Source organism: Furipterus horrens, unplaced genomic scaffold (assembly GCF_987537825.1).
Source record: "Furipterus horrens unplaced genomic scaffold, mFurHor1.1.pri manual_scaffold_5, whole genome shotgun sequence".
In the NCBI taxonomy this organism is placed as follows: Eukaryota; Metazoa; Chordata; class Mammalia; order Chiroptera; family Furipteridae; genus Furipterus; species Furipterus horrens.
In genome coordinates this window covers 78,637,620-78,664,145 of record NW_028327175.1, presented here as the reverse complement: position 1 = coordinate 78,664,145, position 26,526 = coordinate 78,637,620, and the positions used below count along the sequence as shown (strand labels likewise).

At 40.4% G+C, this 26,526-nt stretch overlaps 1 protein-coding gene across 2 annotated transcripts in view; it reads left to right on the top strand.

Annotated features, from left to right (window-relative positions):
• Nucleotides 1–1,274: 1,274 nt before the first annotated feature.
• Nucleotides 1,275–26,526, top strand: part of MCC (MCC regulator of Wnt signaling pathway) — a 393,601-nt gene continuing 368,349 nt past the window's right edge. For both annotated transcript variants that reach the window (XM_090276589.1, XM_090276588.1), the window contains exon 1: nucleotides 1,275–1,431. In XM_090276589.1, the coding sequence (XP_090132715.1) occupies nucleotides 1,283–1,431 (149 nt within the window). In that variant the 5' untranslated portion in view covers nucleotides 1,275–1,282. The remainder of the gene's footprint in view (nucleotides 1,432–26,526) is intronic.

Genomic DNA, 26,526 nt, shown 5'->3' with positions numbered 1-26,526 from the left:
AGAATCTGCACTGACTTTTCTAACCAACTTCACAAGACAGTCACAAAGGCCCGCTCAGTTTCCGGGGGGAAAGAGGGGGACGACAGGTGCTACATCTTAATGGGAGGTGCACCAAACAATCTGCGGATGTGTTTTCAAACCACCACAGGACTTTACAGATCTCTGGCAGAAAGTCTGGGACAGAATAATGAGTCACTCACAAAACCACAAACTGGTTCATCATGGGACCCTTTCTGCTGTGACTGAAGGATACTCGTGTTTAAGGGCTCCTACTCCAGAGTTAGCGTGCCTGGGCTTGCCTCTGCTGGGACGCTTAGTGAGTCTGGAACCTTAAGCAAATCTTAGCGCCTCCATTTTTTTTTTATCTAGAAATTGAAGATAATGAGAGTTAATATTTATTGAGCACTTAGTAGGTGACAGACTTTGTCCTAAGTGCCCTATATACTTACTATCTTGTTTTTACAACCAAGATAACCCTACATCCTAAGTTATAAGGTTGATAACAGAGCCATCCTTCGGGTCTGTTGTGTGGATCAAATGGGACCATCTATTATGTTCGCTCTTGATGTCATTAAAGCGGTTGGGTTAAATTCTACCGATGCCAGGTCAGGAGAGTGAGCTAGTACCAGAAATGGGCCAACCGTGCACAGTGTCACACAGGAGCGTAGATTGTTCCCACTAGAGATGGAAGACCAGTCCGAGCTAAGGGGAGGGGGGGGGGTCAGATTTCCTGAAAAGACCAGCCAGTCCAAGTCTCACCTGGGACCATGGATGCCAAACCCAGCGCAGTTTGCGGAGGGGGACCAGGAGCACCTCTCTGAGTTTGCAAAACAAGAGTGTTTATTTTGTAACCAAAAAAGGAATTCACGACTGCAGGCAGTCGTAAGCGTTCTGTGGGGAGAACACCCGGCCATCTGCCCAAAGCGTTCCCAAGTGTCAGGGGCCCGCGTCGCAGCCGGCTACACGCAGCTGACACCTTTCCCAGGCGCACCCTGTGTGTTCTGCCTCCCCTCGCTTCCCGCTCGCCACCCGTGGCTCCCTAACTCCCTGAACACCTTCCTCTCTCCCCTCTCTCCTAAGGTGCCTACTCCCGCGATTGCAGAGCGCCCATCTTCCCAGTCCCGGCAAAACCCGGAGAGGCGGAATCCCTCGCCGGGAGCGCCCCGGCGGCCACTGGGCATGCTCCGTTGTCAGGCAGGTTCGCAGCTGCGAGCAGCTTTGGAGCCTCACGGATTCCTCCTGCTGCCGCGCGTCCGCCTCCTCCCGAGCAGGGAGCGGGCGCATGATGGCGGCGGCGGCCGGGAGCGCCAGCGGCGGCAGCAGCGGCGGCGCGGGCAGCAGCAGCAGCGACACGTCCAGCACCGGCGAGGAGGAGCGGATGCGGCGCCTCTTCCAGACGTGCGACGGCGACGGGGACGGATACATTAGCAGGTACTCGGGGGAGGTACACGAAAGCGGCTGGGGCGAGATCCGCCCCTCGGCGCTGCCCTTGACCCCTCCTCTGCCCTCTCGCCCCAACTTCCAGCAAGTTGCTCAGAAGCTCACGGGAAAAGTTGGCTGTGACTCTGAGAGCGCGTCGCCGGCTCGGTCACAGAGGCAGATGGGCTGTTCTACTCGCCTTCTGGAGCTGCCAGCTGGTCCAACTTTTCCCAGCGCTGTCTTTGTCTGGGCGTGGGGAGACATCGCTTTAGGATGCGAGTCCTCCCTGGTGTCTCGGAGCGCTCCTGCCGGTGGGAAACTGGTTCTGGCAGCCTGTCCCAGTAGGAGGGGCTCATGGGTGTCAAGATATTGTGGCACAGGGTAGCGATCTGTCCGACTGCTCGGTGGACAGCCCCGGGGACAGACCAGGACAGGGATGCGCTCTCAGTGACAGAATTAGACGTGAAAACAAACTGTGAAGAACTTTCATGTGTCATAGTCTCTGTATTTCCAAACTTCGGAACCGAAAGAATGGATGTAGTTTGTCTCCAGTACTGGGTTAAACCTATTAGCCCGAGGGGAACGAAGCGCTCAGGCGCACAATGGGGAGTTAGAGGCGAATCTGGAATACAGACCGTGCTTCCTACCCCGCCTCCGGGCTAACCAGGTGAGCCTCCAGAGGGGTCTCCGGGCTGCTGTGCTGCACCACCACTCAGAACCCTCGTGGTGCTTGCTTCCACATCCCCTGCAGGGGTGGTGCTGCGGTTGCAAGCCTCACGGCTTGTCAAAATAATTACTTCTGTCCAGATTTTCATCACTTACCAGACAGTGTTGGTGAAGGCAATTGTAATGTTTCACGGCATGCTTCTGTGAAAGGTTGAAAACAGAGCTCTACAGATCTTACCGAAATTTGAATTGCTTTCGAGGAAGTAGGCAGCCTAAGTTGTGTATGACACCTGTATATTACATTTTTGTGTATTACATCTTTGTCTTGGTGATGCTAAAGATCTCTGAAAATTCCAGGTTGTCTCCTGCTGATTGTCCTTGCCTACTTAAAAAACAAAGTGGAGAATTGCCCCCCCCACACACACACACACGTTTTTTAAAAGATCTCTGAGACAGGTAATCTGACATGTAAGAATTTAACAATTAGAAAAACGATCATTTACTTTAAACTTTTGACTGAATTGTGATCATTCTTAGCTGAATTTTATTTTCTGAAGTTTCATTGGGAAATATTAGAAAGCTATCAGAAAACTTTAGGGAGTAATTCTTTTCTGACATGAAAAAAATATATGTAAGTCTAGTTGACCCCACATAGATTTTTAACTGGAAGTCTATCCCTGTTTTAGTTCTGGGGTAAAAACAATGATTATATAGTTTAGATTTGTTGGGATGGTGTTCCTCCTTGAAAGGTCATTAGTTCATTTCCATTAATAAAAACAATATGCATTCTTCACATTAGGATACAAAAAGAATGCAATTCACATGGACAAGAGTCGTCGGCAGCCGTCCGTCTCGAGAGACGATGGTGTAGCTTCTTAAGAGTCTATCTGCACCGCCGAGAATGGCTGTGCAGTCCGACTCGGGAGAGACACGGTATCTGTCTCCTCCCGTGTTGAATCGACATCTTGCGATGACGCTGGAGTGTCCTCTCCAGTGAAGCTGAAGCTACAGAGCCTGGGCAGGGTGATATGGAGGGTCTGCTGTTGCCCATGCAGCAGACCGCCCCCTCTCTTCGCAGCTGAAGGGTCCAAGGGAAAGACGAGTCAATACAGCTTGGCTTCAGGTGCGCCGCAGGAGTTGCCGGTGTTGACTACAACGTCAAACCGCCTTAGGGACTCCGGCTCCGGATTTTCTGTCGGGGTTTACTCCCTTAGCCTTTCCCCTGAAGAGGTATGCCACAAGGCAGAGGAGGTTTTTTTGGAGTCAGAGTTTTCCTTCTCTGAATATAGACAGTATGGCTTAGGGAATGGGGTAGATGAAGATAAATGGTGTTAAATGACTCCCTCTGCAAAGCTGCTTCTTTGTGCTATCCCTGTTTAATGATCTTTACTGACCACTCTAGAGTGGGTGATAAGGTGTGGAATGCTATGAATTTTTCTCTTTTATTAAACATGAGAGTTGCACTTTCTACATTAAAACCTTAAAAACCTTGGGTTCTTCAAAAGATGTTCATCTCTATGTTCATGGTACACAGCCATATCTGTTGGGATTTCAGGTGGTTATATATAATAGAAGCCTAACCACAGTTAAAAAAGTGCTGACTTTCTCATCTAGAAATCTGCGGTGGTCACCTGCCTTGGGACAGCCATGCTGCCATGGTGTGTCATTTCACAGCTTTCTTCTATCTTAATGCGTTGCCAGTCTTCAGATAAAGCATTCATCTTCATGGTTACCTCCAAGTCTTCAAATGATTGCTTTATTTCCAGCCTCATCTCCAATTCTATGGAGGAAGGTATAAAAGGAAATGAGTGTTGCCTATATGATTAAACAGAGCTTTCTCAAATCCCTTAATTGATATCTTATTGGTCAAACTACATCACCTTACAATGACTCCTTGGAACAGAGTTCAAGGAAACATGTAATTCAGTTGGTCGTGTTGCCTCCTAAACAAATTGGAGCTCTATTACTAAGAGCAGGGAATGGATTTGGGGCAAGCAAATGACAATCAAAACTTATGCTGTAATAAATAACCCACATTCAACTATATTGGCTTTGGTTCTTTGTCTAGCCCTCCTTCACACAGGAGTGGGCTAGAGATCGTGTGTTTTGAGAAAGAATAAGTGAAGTATAGACTGAGTCCACGAAGGAAAATGTCAAGGTGCACCATCTCAGAGAGAGGCAAGTAAAAGTTAGGGCTTTGAGTATTCAGTATTCTTCTGGCCCAGTCTTCCCCATCAGACTGACAAAAAGGCACCTCCTGACTGGAAATTTCTGGAATAGCTGCTTCTGCCAAGGAACTCCCAGACTGCCAGAGGGACCTAGAATGATTTTCATGGATATTTAAGCTGGAGGAGACATCTACCATCAGGTGGAGTCAAACTGCAGCTTGGACAGGGCAAGATTTGGGTTGCACAGTGCAGGGACTTAACTTCATATTTTATGGCATTTAATTTTTAGATCCTATTTATGGTGTTATAGGAAATGATTTGGTTACTCTATTTGCTAAAATTAACTTCTCTCTGGTATTTTAAAGCTTCTTGTTTTTACCCTTCAGTTTAAGAAACTATCTTGAACATTTTGACAAATATTTAAAACCAGCACTTATATTGATATCTGGTTCCCAAGCCTCAGCTCAAATGTTGGTGCCTTTAGTGAGAGCTTCCCTGATGACTCTGTCAAAGTGGGTTCACTCTGCCCCACCATTGTTCTCCATTATAGTGCCAATGGCTTTCTTCAAAAACAGCCTTTATAACTTGTAATTGCATTTCTATTTACAACTTTGTTTGCCCATTTATTGTCATTCTTCCACTAGATGTAGCCTTCATGAAGGCAGGTATCATGTTTGTTTTGTTAAAACAGTACACTTAGGATCTAGGACTGTATTTGCCATGTAGCAATAAATCAGTAAATTCTGATGAATAAATTACCAGACTAAAGAGTGGTTACACTCATGTATATTGAAAAAAAATTTAAGAATTTTTATTTCCAAACATATTTTATGTTTATAAAAACTCTGTGAGTATATTTTAATTAAAGGATATTTCTTTTGAAAATAACTTATTTCTGGTTATATAAAAGATATTTTTGTTGAAAATTTGGAAAACTACAGAAATGTACAAAAAATGAAACCAAAATCACCCATTATTGCATGATGAAGGAATATCATTTCTGTTTTTCTGGTGACATATCTACATGTTATTATTCTTCTAGTACATTAAAAATAATTAGACAAAAGAAAGACATCCCATACTCATGGATAGGAAGAGTCAGCATTGTTTTGATGGCAATAATCTCACAAACTGATCTGCAGATTTAACACAACCTTTCTCAGAATCCCAGCTGCCATTGTTTTTTGTTTTTTTGTTTTTTTGTTTTTGCAGGAATTGATAATCTGATCCTAATTCATATGGAAATTGAAGAGAGGCAAAATAGTCAAAATAATTTTGAAAATATTTGAAGGGCAAAGTTGGAGGAGTCACACTTCCCCGTTTCAAAACTTACTACAAAGCAATAATAAGACAGAGGAGCACTAGCAAAAAGACAGACATATAGATTAGTGAAATAGAACTGAGAGTTCAGAAACAAACCCATGTGTCTATGGTGAATTGATTTCCAACAGGAATACCAAGACAAGGGTGCCAAAATCAGGGGTGAAATGAGGAAAGAATAAATATTTCAACAAATGGTACTGGGACAACTGGATAGCCACATGTAAAAGAATGAAGTTGGACACTTACCTCACATACAAAAATGTATATATTCCTCACATTCCTCATACAAAAATTAACTCAAAATGAATAAAAAATGTAAATGTAAGAGCTAAAACTATTAAACTCTTAAAAGGAAACATAGGACAAAATTATTATCTCCTTGGATTTGGCAGTGGATTCTTATGTAGAATAAGGCTATAAAAAAACAAACAAACAAAAGGTAAATTGGGCCTCTTCAAAAAATTTTAAACTTGTACTTTTAAAGACATTATCAAAACAGTGAAAGACAATCCAGAGAATGGAGAAAATATTTGCAAATCATATACTTGATCAGGGACTTGTATCTAGATTATATAAAGAACTCTTACAAGTCAATAATAAAAAGATAAATAACTATTTTTTTTATATAACACAAACGCAACTTTTTTATTATGTAACACAAATGCAACTTTATTTTGTTTTTCAGTCACTTCTTTAAAAATGTGTTCAGTGGGAATTTACACATGTAGGCCCAAAACTTGCCCAATTTTAAAAAAATAAAAAAAGAAATCTTAGGTCATTCAAAGTGATGATTCTTATTTGGTAGCTCCATGGTCACTGGGGCTGGGCTGCAGGAAAACCCACACAGCCTCCTCTTTCTTGGTTGTCCCCTACTTTCACACTGATTAGCTGCTTCTTCTGAGCTCAGTAGCAGAAAGGAAATGAATATACTGAGTCCTCACCTGACAGAAACTGTTGCAGAATGCTTTGCCCTTTCTGGGATTGGGGGCTGACAAATGCAGCTCTTCTCTCATAATCACTTTCATAGTGGTTAAGCATTGCCCCCTGCTACGTTACTTCTGCTACAAACTGATAAGTAACCCAATTTAAGAACAGACAAAGAGGTTATACAGATGGCCAATAAACACATGAAAAGAGTTTAACATATTAGCTATTAGGGAAATGCAAATCAAAACTACAATTAGACACCACTTTATACCCAATAGGATGGCTATAATCCAAAAGTTGGATAATAACAAGTGTGAGCAAGGATGTGGAAAAATTAGATCTCTCATATTTTCCCATAGAAATATGAAATGGTGCAGCCAATTTAGAAAATGTTCTAGCAGCTCCTCATAAATTTAAACATATAATTACCATGTGATCCAGCACTTCTACTCCTAGGTATACGAGGTCTGTCCAGAAAAAGCCCAACCATTGTTAGTATAATGAGAACAGTTTGCCTGACATTGATGTAACCTGGCAGCCAAGGAGAGTGGACTGGAATGCACGTGAGTGAACAATGATGACTTCACTGTACTAGTCAGCGGTAGATGCCGCTAAGTGAGCATGTGTACTGTGTGACCATCGTATTCAAAATGACAGTGAGTAGAGCAATGAATCTTCATCAAATTTTGTGTTAAGCTTGAACATTCTGAGGTTGTGGAGAAACGGGTACCCTACTGCACTGTTGGTGGGAATGCAGACTGGTGCAGCCACTATGGAAAACAGAATGGAATTACCTCAAAAAACTAAAAATGGAACTGCCTTTTGAACCAGCGATTCCACTGCTAGAATTATCCCTGAAAAATCCTAAAACCCCAATTCAAAAGAACTTATGCACCACTATGTTCATAGCAGCACTGTTTACAATAGCTAAGTGCTGGAAACAGCCTAAATGCCCATCTGTAGATGAGTGGATCAAAAAACTGTGGTACATTTACACAATGGAGTACTATGTAACAGAAAGAAAGAAGGAACTCCTGCCATTTGCAACACCATGGATAGAACTAGAGAGAATTATGCTTAGTGAAATAAGCCAGGCAAAGAAAGAAAAATACCATATGATATCACCTAATACAGGAAACTAAAGAACAACACAAACAAAAGAACTAAATAGAACAAAGAGCAGAACAGCAGTCAATGGGGGGAGGGGTGAGGGAGAGAAGAGGGATAAGTAAGGGAAGGGTTTAGTCAAAGAATGTGTATAAATGACTCATGGACATGGACAACAGGGAGGGATATGATTGTGGGAGAAGGGGTGGGGGAGAGAAATGGGGAAATGGGACAACTGTAATTAAAAAACCAAAAGATAAAAAAAATTTTAAAAGCTTGAGCATTCCTCCACAGAAACTATTTGGATGGTTCAGAAGGCCTTCAGGGACAATGCAATGAGGGCAGCACAAATAAAAGTGGGGCACAAAACACTTCAAAGATGGTTGAGAATCTGTTGAAAGTGATCCATGTTCTCGAAGGCCTGCAACAAGCAGAACACCTGGAAAGTTGAACATGTGCAGGCTGCCATCAACAAAGATAAGTGACTGATGGTACAAGAACTAGAAGCTGATCAGGGGATTCCAAAACTACTGTGTCCAAGATTTTAATGCAGGATCTTGGCATGAAACATGTTGTGACAAAATTTATTCTGTGGCTTCTGCTACCACAGCAGAAGGAACATCATGCGCCAGTTACTAATGATTTGATTCAAACCACTACCAATGAACCAGATTTTCTCAAGAAGATCATAACTGGAGAAGAATCATGGGTCTATGGCTATGATCTGGAAAGAAAGGCCCAGTCCTCCCAATGGAAGCCACCTGGTTCTCCATGCCCAAAGAAGGCATGGCAAAGTCCCAGCAAGATCAAGACCATGTTAGCTGTGTTTTTTGATTGGGAAGGTGTTGTCCCTCATGAGTAAGCTCCTGCAGGCCAAACAATTAAATAAGAAGTACTACCTCAAAGTTCTTCATTGGTTGAGAGATGCAATACAATGAAAAGGGCCGCAGCTATGGGCAACTGGTGATTGGCAGCTTCGTCATGACAACTCTCCTGCTCATCATCTTGCCTTGTGCAGAGTTTTTTTGGCAAAACATCAAATCACCCAGGTGACTCGGCCCCCCTACAGCCTAGATATGGTGCCCTGTGACTTCTGACTTTTCCCAAAACTAAAATCATCTTTGAAAGGGAAGAGAGTTCAGACCATCAATGAGAGTCAGGAAAATACAACGAGGCAGCTAATGGCAATTCCAACAAAGGATTTTTCATCCTCCATTCATACAGACTATGCACAGAGAAGCCAGGTGACTTTTTAAGGAGTCAATCAGGTTATGTTATTTCTCTGAAGCATAGTGGAAAGAGCACTGGATCTGAGTTAGGAAAGTTGGGTTCACTCCAGACTCTGCTTCTAAGTAACTATATAACTTGGTACCAGTACCTGCCGCTTAGTTTTCTTACCCATCAAGTGGGGTGATAAAATGTTCATCTGTGCTTTCTTATCTTGGAGTTTGTTGAAATTTTTGAAGCTGTGCATTTAAAGTTTTTACCAAATTTAGAAATTTTTCAGCTATTATTTCTGAAAACATAGTTTCTGTCCCTTCTCTCTTGTTTTGGGATTCCAATTTACACGTATTAGATTATTTGATATTTGCTCACCCTTTACTAAGGCTCTGTTAATTTTTTTCCCTCAACTTTTTTTCTCTCTGTGTTTCATTGGAGATAGTTTCAATTGTTATAGCTTCAAATTTACTGATCTTTTCTTCTACAGTGTCTAAGCTGCTATTAATCCCAATCATATTTCGGGCATTGTATTTTTCACTTCTAGGTGTTCCACTTGAATATATGGCACATATTTATAATAGCTGTTTTAACTTCTTTATCTGCTAATTCCATTATCTCTGTAATTTCCTGTTTTGTTTCTATTTGATTGATTTTTCTCCTTATTATGGGACATGTTTCTGCCTCTTTGTATGCCTGGTAATTTTTTATTGGAAGCCAGACATTTTAACTTGTTAGGTGTTAGCCTTTGTTGTATTCTTTTACTCTATTCTGGCATGCAGTTGAGTTTGGATCTTCTGCAACCTTGACTTTAAGCTTTGTGAGTCAGGCTCAGGGAAGTCTTTAGTGTAGGGCTACTTTTTGCCTCTGCGGATCTCTAGATCTCTCTCTCTCTTCGGCATTTCTTCCTCTTGCCTCTACACCACAAGTTCTATCTCCCTTGACTTCCCTGAACTTTGTTCTCTATCTCTTTGACTCAATTAGATCATTGAGAGCTGTTTGGACTCCTGATGTACAGCCTATAAACTAATTTAGGCAGTAAGTTAGTGGAATTGTAGGCTTAGCTTGCTAGTTTTCCTTTTACTCAGCTTGTGCTGTCCATTATATACTGCTTGGAAACCACTGTTTCATATATTTTGTCTGGGTAGGAAGGTAAATTCAGTCTCTATGATTCCAAAATGATCTGAAATGATCCTGATTTCTCTTTTTATTGAGTGTCCCAAAGTGAGCATGCTTATTTGTAAGCACTCTCTTTATTAAGTTTATGTAGAAATAATTTTATAATAACATTTACAGTAATATCTCAAGCAACTTACTGTTTTTAAGCTACTACCTACAGTCTAGGTCCACATGTCTTTTAATAGTTAATGTTATTGATTATTCAAAGTGCACTAGGCTCTATGCTAAACCAAGTACTTTATATGAAGGGGAACAAAAAAAAAGCATTGGAATTATATTCTGAAGGGCAAGCCCCTTGTATTATAGGATTCCCCTGCTAGGTGAGTATTCTAGGAACCCATCTGTATCAGTATACCTACCGTCATTGTTGTGAGAAGTTACATTCAGCTTCAGTGAAATTTGTTTGAAGACTCAATGCATTTGCCCATTTTATTATGGGTGATTTATGAGCACACCTGCCCACATCATGCTGAGTATTCAGCAGTTTTTGACCAAAAAATGGCATGACCCCTATGCCCCACTCTCCCTATTCACCTGATCTCACTCCAGCAACTTTTTGTTGTTGTTGTCGTTGTTGGTTCCCTGGATAAAAAAAAGTCCTCAAATGTTTTGGTGATGTGGAAGAGCTGAAAATAAAAACATCAGATACACTAAAAGACATCAAAATCAACAAATTCAAAAACTGTTTTTGAGCAGTGGAAAAACGTCTTGAAAGGTGGATTACATCAAATGGAGGTACTTTGAAGGTGACTGAAGTTTAAACATGCGAGAATAAATACACAATTTTTTATAAATAAATTCCAGTTTTTTTGGATTCCCCCTCCCTTGTATACATGACTTCAACTGACACAGTAGCCCCTTTGAAAAAGGAATTATTGTTACAAACAATTTAAAAATGAGAAAAACAGGTTCAGAGATATTTGCTCAAGATTCCAGTTAGTAATGTCACCAAGCGAAAGGGGGTTCTTTCACATGGCACCTTGGCTTAAAACCCAACAATTAGTGTTGAGGAAAACAGGTCTTTATTTACAATATTCCAACCTGGGGGCCTGTGACCACTCCTGTTCAGGGCCCTGTTCTCCCACAGGACCCAGCATTTTCCTTGCTCCCCAAAAGGCTATAAGCCAAAAACATGCCCAGAAGTTCCCCATTCCTTATCCGTAAGCTCTCTCCTTCAGGATCTGGTGGTATGATATCATCAGCCTCTCTATAATAGTCCAGGAAAACATGCACCATGTTGCACTGGGTCATGGTGAAGTCAGGGTATTAACAGAGTCCTTTCTGCATGTAAAAGTTTCAAAAATCCAAATGTCCAGGTCTGTAAGGCAGGAGTTCTTGGCAGCGTTGGAGTCCAATGAAGTAGCACCATCAAAGAAGCAGCATGCTGGCTTTCTTACTAGCCTAGGCCGCATGGCCAAATTATCCCTATGAACTGTATATGTAAGGACAATGAAGTCTTGTCAGGTTCACTCATCCCGGATGCCCAGGTGTGGGCTGCTTAGAGATAACAATTAGATTCACATGCACAGCGCACTCACAGTTATATAAGCATTGATGTCATATTTGGGCTAGTAGCCAGCTTTGTCTATGCATAGTATAAAAGAGGTGAAACCCCCATGGGAGTGTTCATGTCTGGGCAGCGGGCAGTGAGCAAGTGGAGGAGCACCAGTGAGCGCCAGGGAGTGCCAAGCAACAGCAGCGCCAAGCTGCAGAGAGCTAACGACAAGCGTGCATGCGTGAATACTATAATGTCTGCAATAAAGGAACTGTCAGAGACTCCAGTCCTGCCTCACATACTCTTCCGATTGCCGAACAAAAGGAATCTGCATTGGTTTCCATGAACAGTATAGCTGCTCCTTCCTTCTCTCAGACCATATGGCCCTTCTCCTGCCTCCTTGTAAACTGCATGGCTTTCTTCCTCTTTTCAAACCACATCGTTCTCCCTTGCTTAATGGCTGCCACTTTATTTTTAAATCCCTTACCATGGCCTGTGACACAGTGGGCAGAACAACCCATCATGGCCACCAGTGGAATCTCGAGCAGGCCCCTTAAACTCGTGCCTTGGAAGAACCAAAGCTATTTGCATAACTAAGTCACTAGCTACCAGCCATAGATATGCAAAAACATCTTGAAAGCTGTCCCCTCCCCCATTCCTCAAACCACAGGCTATGAGGCTGACCTTTTTTCATTCTGTAGGAGTAAGACCTGAGCTTCAACTCATGTCTCTGGTTCTCAAATGAGGATCTTGACCACTAATTTGAGCTGCTTTCCACATGCATTTCTTTAAGTTATTTTTTAACATCTTTATTGAGCTATAACTTGCATAATATATAATTTTCCCATTGAAAGTTGCAACTCAGTGGTTTTTAGTATATTCACAGAGCTGTGCAACCATCATCATAATCAACTTTAGAATATTTTCATTACATTAAAAAGAAATTTTATACCCTTTAGTAGTCATCTCCCATTTTTCACTGATCTCCTCTGCCCTAGAAAACCATTAATCTACTTTCTGTCTCTGCTTATTGTGGAAATTTCATATAAATGAAATTATATATGTATTATGTGACCTTTTGTTACTTGTGTTTGGTGGCATATCCACAAAGACTTTGCCTAACTCAAGGTCACAAATATTTACTCTTATGTTTTCCTCTAAGAGTTTTACGTTTTTTGTTCTTACATTTAGTCTATGGTCCATTTTGAGTTAAGTTTTTGTGAATGGTCTGAAGAAGGAGTCCAAATTTATTCTTTTGCATGTAAATATCTAGTTCTTTTTCCATTTTCTTGACACCCTGGTCAAAAATCAATTGACCATAAATGTAAGCATTTATTTCTGGACTCTCAATTCTTTTCTATTGACATATATACCTATTCTTATACCAGCACCACACTATCTTGATTACTATTGCCTTGTTGTAAGTTTTGAAATCAGAAAGTGTGAATCTTCCACTTTGTTCTTCTTTTTTTAGGATTGTTTAGGATTTAGGTATTCTTAGTCCTTTGACTTCCCATACAAATTTTAGGATAACCTTGCCAATTTACTTCTTCAAAGTAGGCAACTGAGATTTTGGGTGTTTATAGATCAGTTTTTTCACATGGATTTTTATTAACTGTATTTTTCAGGGTGTTTTTGTTTTTGTCCCCCAGCCCATATCTTTATTTTACAGTCTTTTTACTTTGAGTTAGCATATCAATGAACATCTGAAGCTATAATGGCATGTTTATAGTAGTTTTATAGTCTACAATCAGCCCTACATTATCTCACATAATCCTTGAAACAACAATTAATATCTCTATTTTAAGACAAGAAGCCAAGATAGGATAACCACTGAGGGAAAGGATGAATCTGTGGCTTTAATTGTAGACTTTTCCACCATACATGCTACCAAGCTAACACAAAAAAACAATTTTTTCAAAAGCCTTAAAGTTCTTTATTGTTTAATTTACCCAAGGTCCATGGTTGGGATGAATCTAGATTTTATAACTTGCTTCCTAACATCAGTGGGAATCACATTTAAATTATTGGCACAGAAGGTGTGGTATTTGCATTCTAAATGAAGTTTCAGCTGGGGAGACTCTCTTGTTGTTCAGTAAATTGAAAATCTCTTTAAATGTTAGTCCCAGAATAGAAACCATATGGCAAGAAAGGGCATTTCCTGAGAACAGTTAATTGTCAGCTTCTCATTGTCATTTCAAAATGTCAGTTTAAATATGTAAATGAATAATTACTAAATTCATGACATTGATTATTGATGACTGTAACTGATGGAAGAAAAAAATGTTGGGTAAGCAGGACTCTCAGGACCATTGTTCAAACATTTGGATCCCTGTTACCTAAAGGAGTGAAAGTGTAAATGGAACAAATTTCTTGATTGACCAATACACATTAATGTGTTTATCTTATATGACAGTTGTTAGCTGAGTTTAAGTAGCCTTCAGTTGAATATTTAGTCATGAAACTGTTACTTAGAAAATTCTAGGTAGATGAGCTTTGTGGGTTTGTTTTTTTTTAACATTCATATCAACGATATAGAAGATACTTGAAAGCACATCTTAAACTTGGTGTTGGTATTAATTTGGCATCTATTCAACATTATGTCAAGAGGCATTGGTTAAAACACCCATTGTCTATTGTTTAAAAGTTCAGCATGTACAAATCTGTGGTACAGATGGAGGAAATAAGAACATATATGGAGTGAAGGAGGGCATTTTTATAAAAATGTGGATACCTTTCTTTTAAATGTCAGAAATTTTTACTTATTTAGTAAAATTCAGAACTTCTCTCTTGATTGATGTGGCTCGGTTGGAGCATCATCCTGTAAACTGAAAGGTTGCCGGTTTGATTCCTGTTTGCGGCACATGCCTGAGTTGTGGTCCCCAGTCAGGGTGCATATGAGAGGCAGCCAACTGATGTTTCTCTCACATCGATGTTTTTCTCTCTATCTCTTGCCCTTCCCCTCTCTTCAAGATCAATAAGCATGTCCTCAGGTGAGGACTTAAAAATAATACGAATAAATAAAATTGAGAACTTTCTGAGAAATAAACTTAACAGAATATTCTACATTAAAGGTTAATGCTTTTAGGCAGAGGTTTTACTTTCATAGTTTTCTGTACTGTAGAGTCTGAACCTGAGTGTATTTCACAATAAACAGCATAAAAATCACTGAGAGAATATTATTGGGGAGGTATTTACTCTTCTAAAAAATGTTAACAGTTTTATATTTATTATAAGCAAAGGATGAAACCAATGCTACTCATCTCCCTCTCCCTTCTTGATTTTCTAAATTCCTTCATCTCTAATTAGAATTACTCTCTTAGTGTCCTAACCTGTCATTCTGCTCCCTCTAGGCCACACTTCATGGACATCAAAGTCTTCTTAAAATCCTTCCACAGTTGCCCGTATTTTACAGATAATTTCAGACTCCTTCTGGAGCATGTAATGTAGGACCCTTGCACATCTGGCACAGACTCCACCTCTCCCAAGCGTTATCTCTCACACATCCCCCACCCAGCATGCCCTGCTGCACTATCAGTGCTTTGCAACATGCAGCTCCTTCTGTAAGTGCTCTTCTCTCTCCCTTGTCTTTCTTATGAGCACCTTCTTGTTCTAGATCTAGTTCTCATGCAGCTCTTTCCTCTGGAGAGTTTACTGATGCCTCGGTACCTTACACACACTCAGAGGTCAGCACCACTCACATTTGATATTCTCACTGTTTCCATTTCCTTTCTCCCCACACTCAAGGCAGAGACTCTACTCTTCTTATCTTTTGTCTTTACAATTCTCAGTGCCCAACTTGTAGGTAATAGAAACTTACTAAATATTAATCAAATAAATAAACATGTTCATTCTGTGATGGTAATTTGAAATACATTAAAATTTTTAGAAAAAAGATTTATTGGGTCATGTCCAACTTAGAAGCTGAGGAATTTATATTTGAAGATACTCATTATATACATTTTATCTAATTTAAATACCAATGTGATGGGTGGTCAGTGCCCCTGCTACTAACTAGTCACGTGAATTTAGGCAAGTAACACAAATTTCTGTAATCAGATTCTTCCTTTGTAAAATAATTTTAACATCTTTTTCAGAAATGAAATACTTTGATCTTATGGTCAGGATTTTTCCATAGCATATTCTATGGAAAGGCATCCTGTTTAAATTAGTCTCTACTAGGCAATAGTTCATTTATGAGCTAACTGATGAGTACATGATATCTCTCTATTAGTAGTTAACATCCAGTAGCCTTCAATACTGTCTAGTTAGTAGTATTTTCAAAAGCATTGGCCTATTCATTAGGCTGTTTTACTTTGTTGGTGGTGATGGGTTGTTTTGTTTTTTTGTTTTTTTGGTTTTTTTGTCAGTTTCTGAGTAAAGGTTATGAGATGAAGTAAACTTTAAAAACTACTCTTAATTTTATGTTCTAGTTGTTACTAACAAGTTGGTGGGAGGTAAACACATCTCACCTCCTTGCACAACCACATCAAAATTATAACTAAATTATAGAACAACCATCAGTCAGAACTGTCAGAAGTCAAGTTGAATGGACGTCTGACAACTACAGAATTAAAGAAACCACATCCATTCAGACTGGTCTTATCCATTCAGAGGCTCAGAATGGGCTGGTCCCACATCCACATGCAGTGGATAAAAAGTTGGGAGGGATATCTCAGGAGCAAGGAGTCCCAGCCTCATACCAGGTCCCCCAGCCCAGCATTCCAGAGACAGGAAGATAAATAAGTCCCCATAACTTCTGATTGCCAGAACTAGTGGGGACTGAGTCAATGGAAGAAACTGCTGGAGTCTGAAGCAGTTCCTCTGAAAAAATCCATGCATGGACTCACCTACTCATACTCACTCCCTCTGAGCTCCAATACTGAGGTAGCAACTTGAAAAGCACCAATGGCATACAGGAAGAAACTAAAGTGTCTGGCATCAAGGCAAGAGCTGGGGGACAGCTTTCTCCCAGAGAGAAAAGTAGGCAGAGGTTATTGTCCCTTTTTTGAACCCTCCCCCAACAGAGCCACAGAGCCAGCAGGAGGATGCCATATCTGAGACTCCATTAATATAGCTAACACTGTTTGCCCTGCCTTAGAGATCCCCTGAGACTCCCTTCTACCACCCAAGTTGTTTACAGAGACTTTTCTATGTGAATGGCTTGTCTTGGCTCATGCTTCACAACTTTTTAAATTCTCTCAAACAAGCAGCAGCTGGCCTCAGTGAACCCCCAAGCCCCTGTACTTCTTGCTAAGTTGTCCCAGGCACTGGCAGCAGCCAGCCTAGATTCACAGCTTGGCTTCTCCTGGAAATCTCCAAGTTCAGCACAAGTAGCAACCATCTCAGATTGCTTTATAGCCCAGAAAGGGTGGCCCCAGGCAAAATACAGGTGGGGGCTGACCTTGGTCTGCACCACCTGAGAGACCCCAGAGCCTGTGCACCCAGTGAACAGCTACAGACCACACTGGAGCACAACCACCTGCCACTGCACAGTTTATCCTCCACAGAGGGCGGGGGTTGGTGGTCAGTGGTCACAGCCAGTCCTTGCAGCTGATTGGCCTGGGTAAATCCCTCCTATTGACCTGCCAACAATGATCAGGTCTCAACTACAAGAGGAATGTGTACTCAGCCCACACAAAGGTGCACCTTGAGTATCCAGCTTGGGTGATGGGGGAGGCTGTGCCACTGAAGCCTACAGGACACCTACTACATTAGGCCACGATACCAAGACAGAGAGTCATAGCAGCTCTACCTAATACATAGAAACAAACACAGGGAGGCTGCCAAATGAGGAGACAAATTAATATGACCCAAATGAAAGAACAGATCAAGAAAAAGAAAAAGAACTAAACAAAAAGGAGATAAGCAATCTATCAAATGCAAAGTTCAAAACACTGATTATAAGGATGCTTAAGGAGATTCATGAAGACCTCAACAGCATAAAAAAGATCTATTGAGAAATGAAGGATTCAATAATTGAAATAAAGAACAATTTACAGGGAAACAACAGTAGAGTCGTCGTCGTCGGCAGCCGTCCGTCTCGAGAGACGATGGTGTAGCTTCTTCAGAGTCTATCTGCACCGCCAAGAATGGCTGTGCAGTCCGACTCGGGAGTGACATGGTATCTGTCTCCTCCCGTGTTGAATCGACATCTTGCGATGACGCTGAAGCTACAGAGCCTGGGCAGGGTAATATGGAGGGTCTGCTGTTGCCCATGCAGCAGACCCCCCCTCTCTTCGCAGCTGAAGGGTCCAAGGGAAAGACGGAGTCGATACAGCTTGGGTTCAGGTGCGCCGCAGGAGTTGCCGGTGTTGACTACAACGTCAAACCGCCTTAGGGACTCCGGCTCCGGATTTTCTGTCGGGGTTTACTCCCTTAGCCTTTCCCCTGAAGAGGTATGCCGCAAGGCAGCGGAGGTTTTTTGGAGTCAGAGTTTTCCTTCTCTGAAACAGTAGAGTAGATGAAGCCAATAATCAGATCAATGATTTGGAACATAAGGAAGAAAAAAAAAAACAAAAACAAATCAGAACAAGAAGAAAAAGGAATTAAAAAAAAATGAAGATAGTGTAAGCAGCCTCTGGGACAACTTCAGGTGTTCCAACATTTGCATCATAGGGATGGCTGAAGGAGAAGATAAAGAGCAAGAAATTGGAAACCTATCTGAAAAAATAATGAAAGAAAGCTTCCCTAATTTGGTGAAGGAAATAGACATGCAAGTCCAGGAAGCACAGAGAGTTCCAAACAAGATGGATGCAAAGAGGCCCACACCGAGGTACATCATAATTAAAATGCCAAAGGTTAAAGATAAAGAAAGAATCTTAAAAGCAAGAGAAAAGCAGTTACTTACCTACAGGGGAATTCCAATAAGACTGATTTCTCAAAAGAAACTTTGTAAGCTAGAAGGGATTGGCAAGGAATAATCAAAGCTATGAAATGCAGAGATCTACAATCAAGATTGCTCTAGCCAGCAAAGATATAATTCAGAATCAAAGGTCAGATAAAGAACTTCCCAGACAGGAAAAACTAAGGGAGTTCATCATCACCAAACCATTATTATATGAAATGTTAAAGTGACTTATTTGAGAAAAAGAAGATCAAAACTCTGAACAATAAAATGGCAATAAATACATATCTTTCAACAACTGAATCTAATAAACAAACTAAGCAAACAAGAACAGATACAGAATAATGGTTGCCAGATGGGAGGAGCTGTAGGGGAATGAGTGAAGAGGTGAGGGGATTAAGAAGTACAAATAGGTAGTTACAGAATAGCCATGGGGATATAAAGTACAGTATAGGAAATGGAGTAGCCAAGAACTTATATGTATGACCCATGAACACAAACAATGATGTGGGGATTGCCTGAGGGACTGAGGGTGCTGGATGGAGGGGGGCAAAGAGGGAAAAATTAGGACAACTATAGTAGCATAATCAATAAAATATAATTTAAAATAAATAAATAAAAATTTGATGAGCAGTTGGCCACACAGTTCTATCCTGACTCTTTCAGGGCATATAAAAGTTTAGAAAGAGAAGATTTTTAAATTAATATTTTGTAGTCAACTTCCTTAAGCTATTCCTCTCTGGTCCCTGAGTATTCACAGTTAGCTAACATTTTAAGGTAATAAATATACCAAATGTAGCAGGAAGTGGAATAGTGCGTGCAGGTGTGAGAGGTTAATTTTAATATTAAATAGAGTATTTAGGGGAGACCTGACTGAGAAAATTTTTAAGCAAACACATGAAGAGTTAGGGAGTAGCCATTTATTTATGTGGAGGAACAGGTTCCTGATTGAAGGAACAGCAAAAGCAAGAGTCATGAGGCAGAAGCTGGTGCATTCAAAGAATAAGGAGATCGGTGTGGCTGGAGCAAAAAAAGGAAGAGAAGCGGATGAAGTAGGAGGGGACAGATTTTATGGCCTTGTGAATTATTTTAAGGACTTAGGCTTTTAGTCTGAGTGAGAGGTTTTTGCTTGATTTTGGATTGTCTATACTTACTTGCTCCATCTTCTTACTTCTCATAAACTCAATTCTGGCATCTGTCACTCTGATTAATCCATAGTATCACTCCATTGAAGCAGTGCTAAGGTCACTAGTGACCTTTTTGTCAGTTAATAAAATGGGTATTTTCGGTCCTTGCCTGTATTGCCTCTCAGCAATCAATTATGTTGACCATTCCCTGTGCCTCGGAGCTTCCTCTTTGCCTGACTCCCATGATCACACAGTCTTCTTGCTTTTCTCCCACCTTTCTGGATCCTCCTTTTCCATTCCACTTGCAGGCTCATTTCTTCTACTTAGCTTTTGGGTGTTGGAATTTCTCAAGGCATCAACTTTTTGCCCATTTTTCTATTAACCCCATACATTCTTTCTAGGCATTTATGTTTCAGGTTGTTATCTTTGTAGATTCCAATGACTCCCACAGTAAATGACCAGCTCAGACTTCTCTTCTGAGCCTCAGACCTACATAACCAATTAATTCAATTTGCCTATAAACCATCTTCCACCATATATTTCTAAAACATCTTGAACTATACAAGTCCAATACTGGATTCATGATCTCTCACCAGAGAATCTAATCTTATAGTCTTGCTATCTCAGTGAATGTGACCACTGTACACCTACTCACCCACCCAGAAGAAATCTTGGCCTCATCCTTGACACAACATTTTCCATCAACTCTCATGTTGATTTCATTGCCAAGTCCTATTATTTTAACTAATAAACCTCGCTCAGATGTGTCCATGTCTTTCCATCTGCATTTCCACCACCCCAATTTGTCCACTTGGAGTACTGCAAATACACCTAACTGACTCTCTTGTGTCTCCTTTGGCCCTCCTCCAATCCAGTCTTCCACTCCAGCCAGAGAGATCTTTTTGAAACACCAATCTGCTTGTGTTGCCCTGCTTAAAACCCTTCAGGTGAGTCAAAATCCTGAACTTGGCCTGCAGTGGCCCTGCATGGTTCTACCTCCTCCTTATTCCCCTGCCTCATCTTGCTCTCTCTCCTCCTGGCTCTCTGTCCACCAACCCCTCTAGTCTTCTTTGAATTTCAGTTTCTGCAGTGTGTTCTGCTGTCAGTTCCCATCCAATTCCCATGCAGCTGGATACGTATCCAGCTTTTTCACACTGCTGAACTTGCTTTTTCAACTTTCTTTGGCCCTCCCAGCTTCCCTGCCTTCAGATAATTTATTTCGGTTTATAATGATATGTTCATTTGTGGGAATTACTTAATTAACGTTTTTCTGGTCCACTCAACCATGAGCTCCATGAGAACAGGGATTATGTGTTTTTTAAATTTTAATTTAAAATTTTTTTCAATTACAGTTCATATTCAATGACTGTCAGTTTTTATTCACCATTAAATTCTCAGGCCTAGCACAGTAACCTGGCACATGGTAGGCACTCAGTAAATATTTATGGAAAGAATCAATAAAGCCTTTCTTGCTTCTCAGAATTAAACCAAAAAGTTGCATTTTTGCATAATTGGCACATTAGTGTGTTTATTTTCATTTCAATAAGCTATTTATTTTCATAAACATAAAAAGTACCTTTTCTGAGATATTTCTAGTTTTTTTCTGGAATTGCTAGAGAAGAAATTGCTGTTGGGGGTTTTCTCACTTTATCAAGATCTGATATAACTGCCCTCTATCCTTTGTGCAAGTCTCCAGGACTGAGGACTGAGTAATGCAGATTCTGGGCTGATGGCTATCCAACATTGTTTGTGGCATTTCCAGATGTGTTGAAGGTGTTGTTTTGACTGAGATGAAGTCCATTTTCTGGAGGACTTGGGAAAATATTGCATCCTGCAGTGCTATTTCCCAAGGCTTCTATTGAACACTGTCTTGGTGGCTGTGAAATAGGCAGCCAGGAAAACCCAAGTCTTAAGGCAAATTTGAGATCAGAGCTGTGAAGTATTTTAAAACGATGTAAGACCCAGAAAAAATGTAGGAAGTCAGTGAATGGTCAGCTGCAGTTACGTCACCACATGGCCAGTTCCAAAAGGCCAGAGGCCTACCTCTGTGGGTAGTCTGCAACTACTTTACTTTTCAAATATTTTTACCTGACTTTGAGAAGTCAGGCAAGAAAAATTCAAATTTTAAAATCTTACTTATTTCCCTCAGGTTCTAATTACATTAACAGTAAGGTTCTCAGGCATGCGGGTTAAATCTTATACTTTACCATCAGCCTGCCCTTCATTTCTAACAGTGTTTTTTTTTTTTTTTTAAGTATATTTTACTGATTATGTTGTTTACTGTTGTACCAATTTTTTCCCCTTTGCTCCCCTCTGCCCAGTAGCCCCCTTCCCTCCAGCAATCTCACGCCCCTTAGTTCATGTCCATGGGTCGTGCATATAAGTTCTTTGGCTTCACCCTTTCCTATATTATTCTTAACTTCCCCCTGTCTATTTTGTACTAACCAATTATGCTTCTTAATCCCTGCACCATTTCCCCATTTCTCCCTCTCCCCCATTCCAGCTTATAACCCTCCAAATGATCTTCATACCTATGATTCTGTTCCTATTCTGGTTTGCTTAGTTGGATTTTGTTTTTATTTTTTAGATTCAGTTGTTAATAGTTGTGAGTTTGTTGTCATTTCAGTGTTTATAGTTTTGATCCTCTTTTTCTTAAGTAAGTCCCCTTGACATTTCATATAATAATGGCTTGGTAATGATGAACTCCTTTAGCTTTACCTTGTCTGGGAAGCACTTCATCTGCCCTTCCATTCCAAATGATAGCTTTGCTGGATAGAGTAATCTTGGTTGTAGGTTGCTTTTCATCACATTGAATACTGCTTGCCAGGCCCTTTCTGCCTGCAAAGTGTCCTCTGAGAAATCAGCTGATAATCCTATAGGCAACCCAATGTAGGCAACTCTCTGCCTCTCTTGCTGCCCCCAGGACTCTGTCTTTATCTTTCACCTTTGGCATCTCAGTCATGATGCATCCTGGTGTGGTCCCCTCTGGGTCCAGCTCACCCGGGACCCTCCGTGCTTCCCGGACCTGTATGTTCATCTCCTTCGAAAAATTTGGGAAGTTTTCCTCATTTTTTTTCCAATTCTTGCTTCCTCATTCTGCACTGGTTGACTGCTTTTTTCTTCCTTATGTTCCAAATCATTGATTTGAATTCTGGTTTCCTTCCCTTCATCACTGGTTTTGTGTGGATTTTCCTTCATTTCACTTAACCTAACCTTCACTTCTTCTCTTAAGCGTTTGCCGTACTCAAGCATATCTGTCAAGCCTGTGAGCATCTTTATCACCAGTGTTTTGAATTCTGCATCTGTTAGGCTATCTATCTCCTCATCTGTTAGGTTGGCTATCTCCTTATTGCTTAGTTCTCCCACTAGAACCTTGATCCATTCCCCCTTTTGGGCCATATTTCTCTGTCTCCTCATTCTGACAGGCTCCTGTGTTTGTTTGCTTCCACATGCCAGGTAGAGCTGTCACTCCTGTTATGTTGTAAGGGGTGGGGTCTTAGGGATTTGTCAGTACAGGGCAACCTGTTTCACCACGTGTTGGCACTGTATGTGGGGAAGGGGTCTGAGAAGGAACAATGCCACCTTCCCAGCACTCGCCCCTTTCCAGGCACCTCTCCCACTTCCGCACTGGACTGGCACCCCTCTAGTTGCTGCCCTGGCCGTTGTTCCCAGAGTGGGTGGGTCTGCAGAGATTCTAGGACCATGGGGGCTCTTTAAACAAGCAGACTCTGCTGAGACGGGCAGTTTCTGCCTCCACCCCAACCCCCACTGGTCTGCACAGTCAGAAGCAATGAGGCTTGATTTTCCCTGGTGCTGTGACTGTGAGCTGCGCAGTCTGGTGAGGAGCTGGTAACGCTCCCCAGGTGTCCCTCCTGACTTTAAAACGTGACTGTGCTTTCTGCCGACCTGCCACTGTCGCCGCTTCTGCTGCTGCCACCACACCGTGTCCTCTCCACTGGGGCTCTGCCCCTCCTACCTGTGTGGATGAGTATTTCTACTTTATATCTTTCTTTGCTGGACTTCCATGCAGTTTGTTTTTCTGGAACTTCTGGTTGTTTCTATTTTTGAGGTAGTTGTATTCCTTCTTAGTTGTGGAGAGAGACGCAGAGTGTCTGTCTTTGCCTCCATCTTGGCCGGAAGTCCCCTAACAGTGTTTATTTTTAAGTGTATTGCTTAAGTTTATTTAGTAGTATACTCTCTATTTAGTAAGCTGTCACTCTTGCTTATCTTTGATACCTGATATCTCATGGGAAGAAGCTTTGGCTTCTTGTAGCCCTTCCCAAGTTTACACTCCTTTTACAGTAGATGATCCCTCTGGACATTCTATTATAATCTATAGCTGCCAGAGTAGTTACTGTTTTCAAAACCTGTGGGCATTTTTTAATTGTGAAAAGCACCCATCCTTTAAAATCTATTCTAATTATTTATTGTATGTCTCCAAAAGACAGGCAATATGGAGTTGTGACTTACAGAATGGATTCTGGAGTTCTAATCCCTACTCCATTCATACTCACTGTGTGACCTTAGGCCAGTATTTAATACTTTAATATCTTGGTTTCCTCATCTGTAACATGGCAGTACAGTAATATCTGTCTACCACAGTGGTATAAATGGGGTTGTTCTAAGGAGAAAATGAGTTACTATTTTAAAAGTTTTTTAAGAGTGCTTGGTTTATAGTAATTACTATGAGTGTTTCTTAAATAGAATAAATATGATAAAGTTTTATAAACTTCTCAAATTTTAATATGCATTGAAATAATTTAGAGATATTCTTCAATTGCAGATTCAACTCTGCAGTTCAGACTATCAGACCAGATAATCTGCATTTCTAATAAGCTCCCAAGGGTTTCAGAAACTGCAAGTCCACAGACCACACTTTGAGTAGCAGCTGCCAAATATAAGGCAGTAAACTACATCTATCTCCAAAATTCTGCACAGGCATGACAGGTTGCATTTAGAAGAAACCAGGGCTTTAAAATGATTGGCTCTTTTGCAGCTCTGTGGGCACAGTGTGCACAATATACAGTGTGGGGCTGTTAGATCAGAACAATGTCTAGTTCATCTGTCACCACACAGTTACAGATGTTTTTTTTCTTGTGATGAGAACTTTAAAGAGTTAGTCTCTTAGCAAATTTTAAATATGCAATATAGTATTATTAACTATAGTCTTCATGCTGTACATTAAATCCCCATGATTTATTTATTTTACACCTTTGACTCCCTTCACTCATTTTGCCCCCCCCCCCCCCACCAAACCACACCTTTGGCAACCACCAGTCTCTTCTCTGTGTCTGTGAGCTTGGTGTTTTTTGTTTCTTAGGTTTTTTTCAGATTCCCCATACTGGTGAGCTCATACGGTATTTGTCTTTCTTTATCTGATTTATTTCATTTAGCATAATGCCCTCAAGGTACATCTATGTTGTTACAATGGCAAAATGTCATTCTTTTTAAATGCCTGAATATAATATATATACACACATATATGATATAGTGTATATATTATATAGATATCATATTTTCTTCATCCATTTATCTGTTGATGCATGCTTAGGTTGTTTCTTGGCTATTGTAAATAATGCTGCAATGAACATGGGGGTACGGATGTCTTTTTGTGGTAGTGTTTTGGTTTTCTGTGAATAAATCCAAAAAGAGGAATTATAGATCATATGGTAGTTCTATTTATAATTTTTTGAGGAACCATCATACTGTTTTCCATCTTGACTCCAACAACTTACATTCCCATCAATAGTGCACAGTCTTCCCTTTTCTCGCCAACACTTGTTGTTTCTTGTCTTTTTGATAATGGTCATTCTGACAGGTGTGAGATGATATCTCATTGCAGTTTTAATTTGCATTTGATTAGTGATGTTGAGCATATTTTCATATATTTATTGGCTGTTTGTACGTCTTCTTTAGAAAAATGTCTATTCAGATCCTCTGCCCTTTTTTAAAAGGATTGTTTGGGGTAATTTTTTACTATTAACTTGTATGAGTTGTTTATATATTTTTGATATTAACCTCTTATCAGATATATGATTTGCAAATTTTCTCCCACTCAGCAAGTGACCTTTTCCTTTGCTCTACAGAAGCTTTTCAATTTTATGTAGTCCCAGTTGTTTATTTTTGCTTTTGTGTCAAATCCAAAAAAATCTTTGCTAAGACCAATGCCAAAGAGCTTATTGCTTATGTTTTTTTTCTAGGAGTTTTGTGGTTTCAGCTCTTACATTTAAGTTTTAAATTCATTTTGAATTAATTTTTGTGCATAGTGTAAGATAGTGGTCCAGTTTCATTCTTTTGCATGTGGCTGTCCAGTTTTCCCAATACCATTTATTAAAGAGACTGTCCTTTCCGCATTGTATACTTTTGGTTCCTTTTTCATAAATAAATTGACCATATATGTATGGGTTTATTTCTGGGCTCTCTATTCTCTTCCATTTATTTATGTGTCTGTTTTTATGACAATGCCATGATATTTTGATTACTAGGATTTTGTAATATAGTTTTAAATCAGGGAGCATAATGCCTCCAGCTTTATTCTTTTTCTTCAAGATTGCTTTGGCTACTCAAGGTCTTTTGTGGTTCCATAAAAAATTTTAAATTATTGTATTTTTTATGAAAAATGCCATTGGAATTTTGATGAGGATCGCATTGAATCTATAGATTGGTTTGGGTAGTATGGACATTTTAACAATATTAATTCTTCCGATTCATAACCATGGAATATCATTCTATTTATTTGCATCTTATTCAATTTTTTCATCATTGTCTTATAATTTTCAGTGTACAGGTCTTTCAGCTCTTTTGTTGAATTTATTCATAGGTATTTTATTCTTTTTCATTCAGTTGTAAATGGGATTATTTTCTTGGTTTCTCTTTCTGATTATTTCTTATCAGTGTACAGAAATGCAACAAATTTCTGTGTATTGATTTTGTATCCTTTCCCACAGCTTTTAATGGGGAGAAGCCATTATCCTTATCATTGGAAATTAGTTCTCTGATCAGCTCAGGGAAAGCTACTTACACTGCATGGGTGTTGTGTGTTTTAGGAGA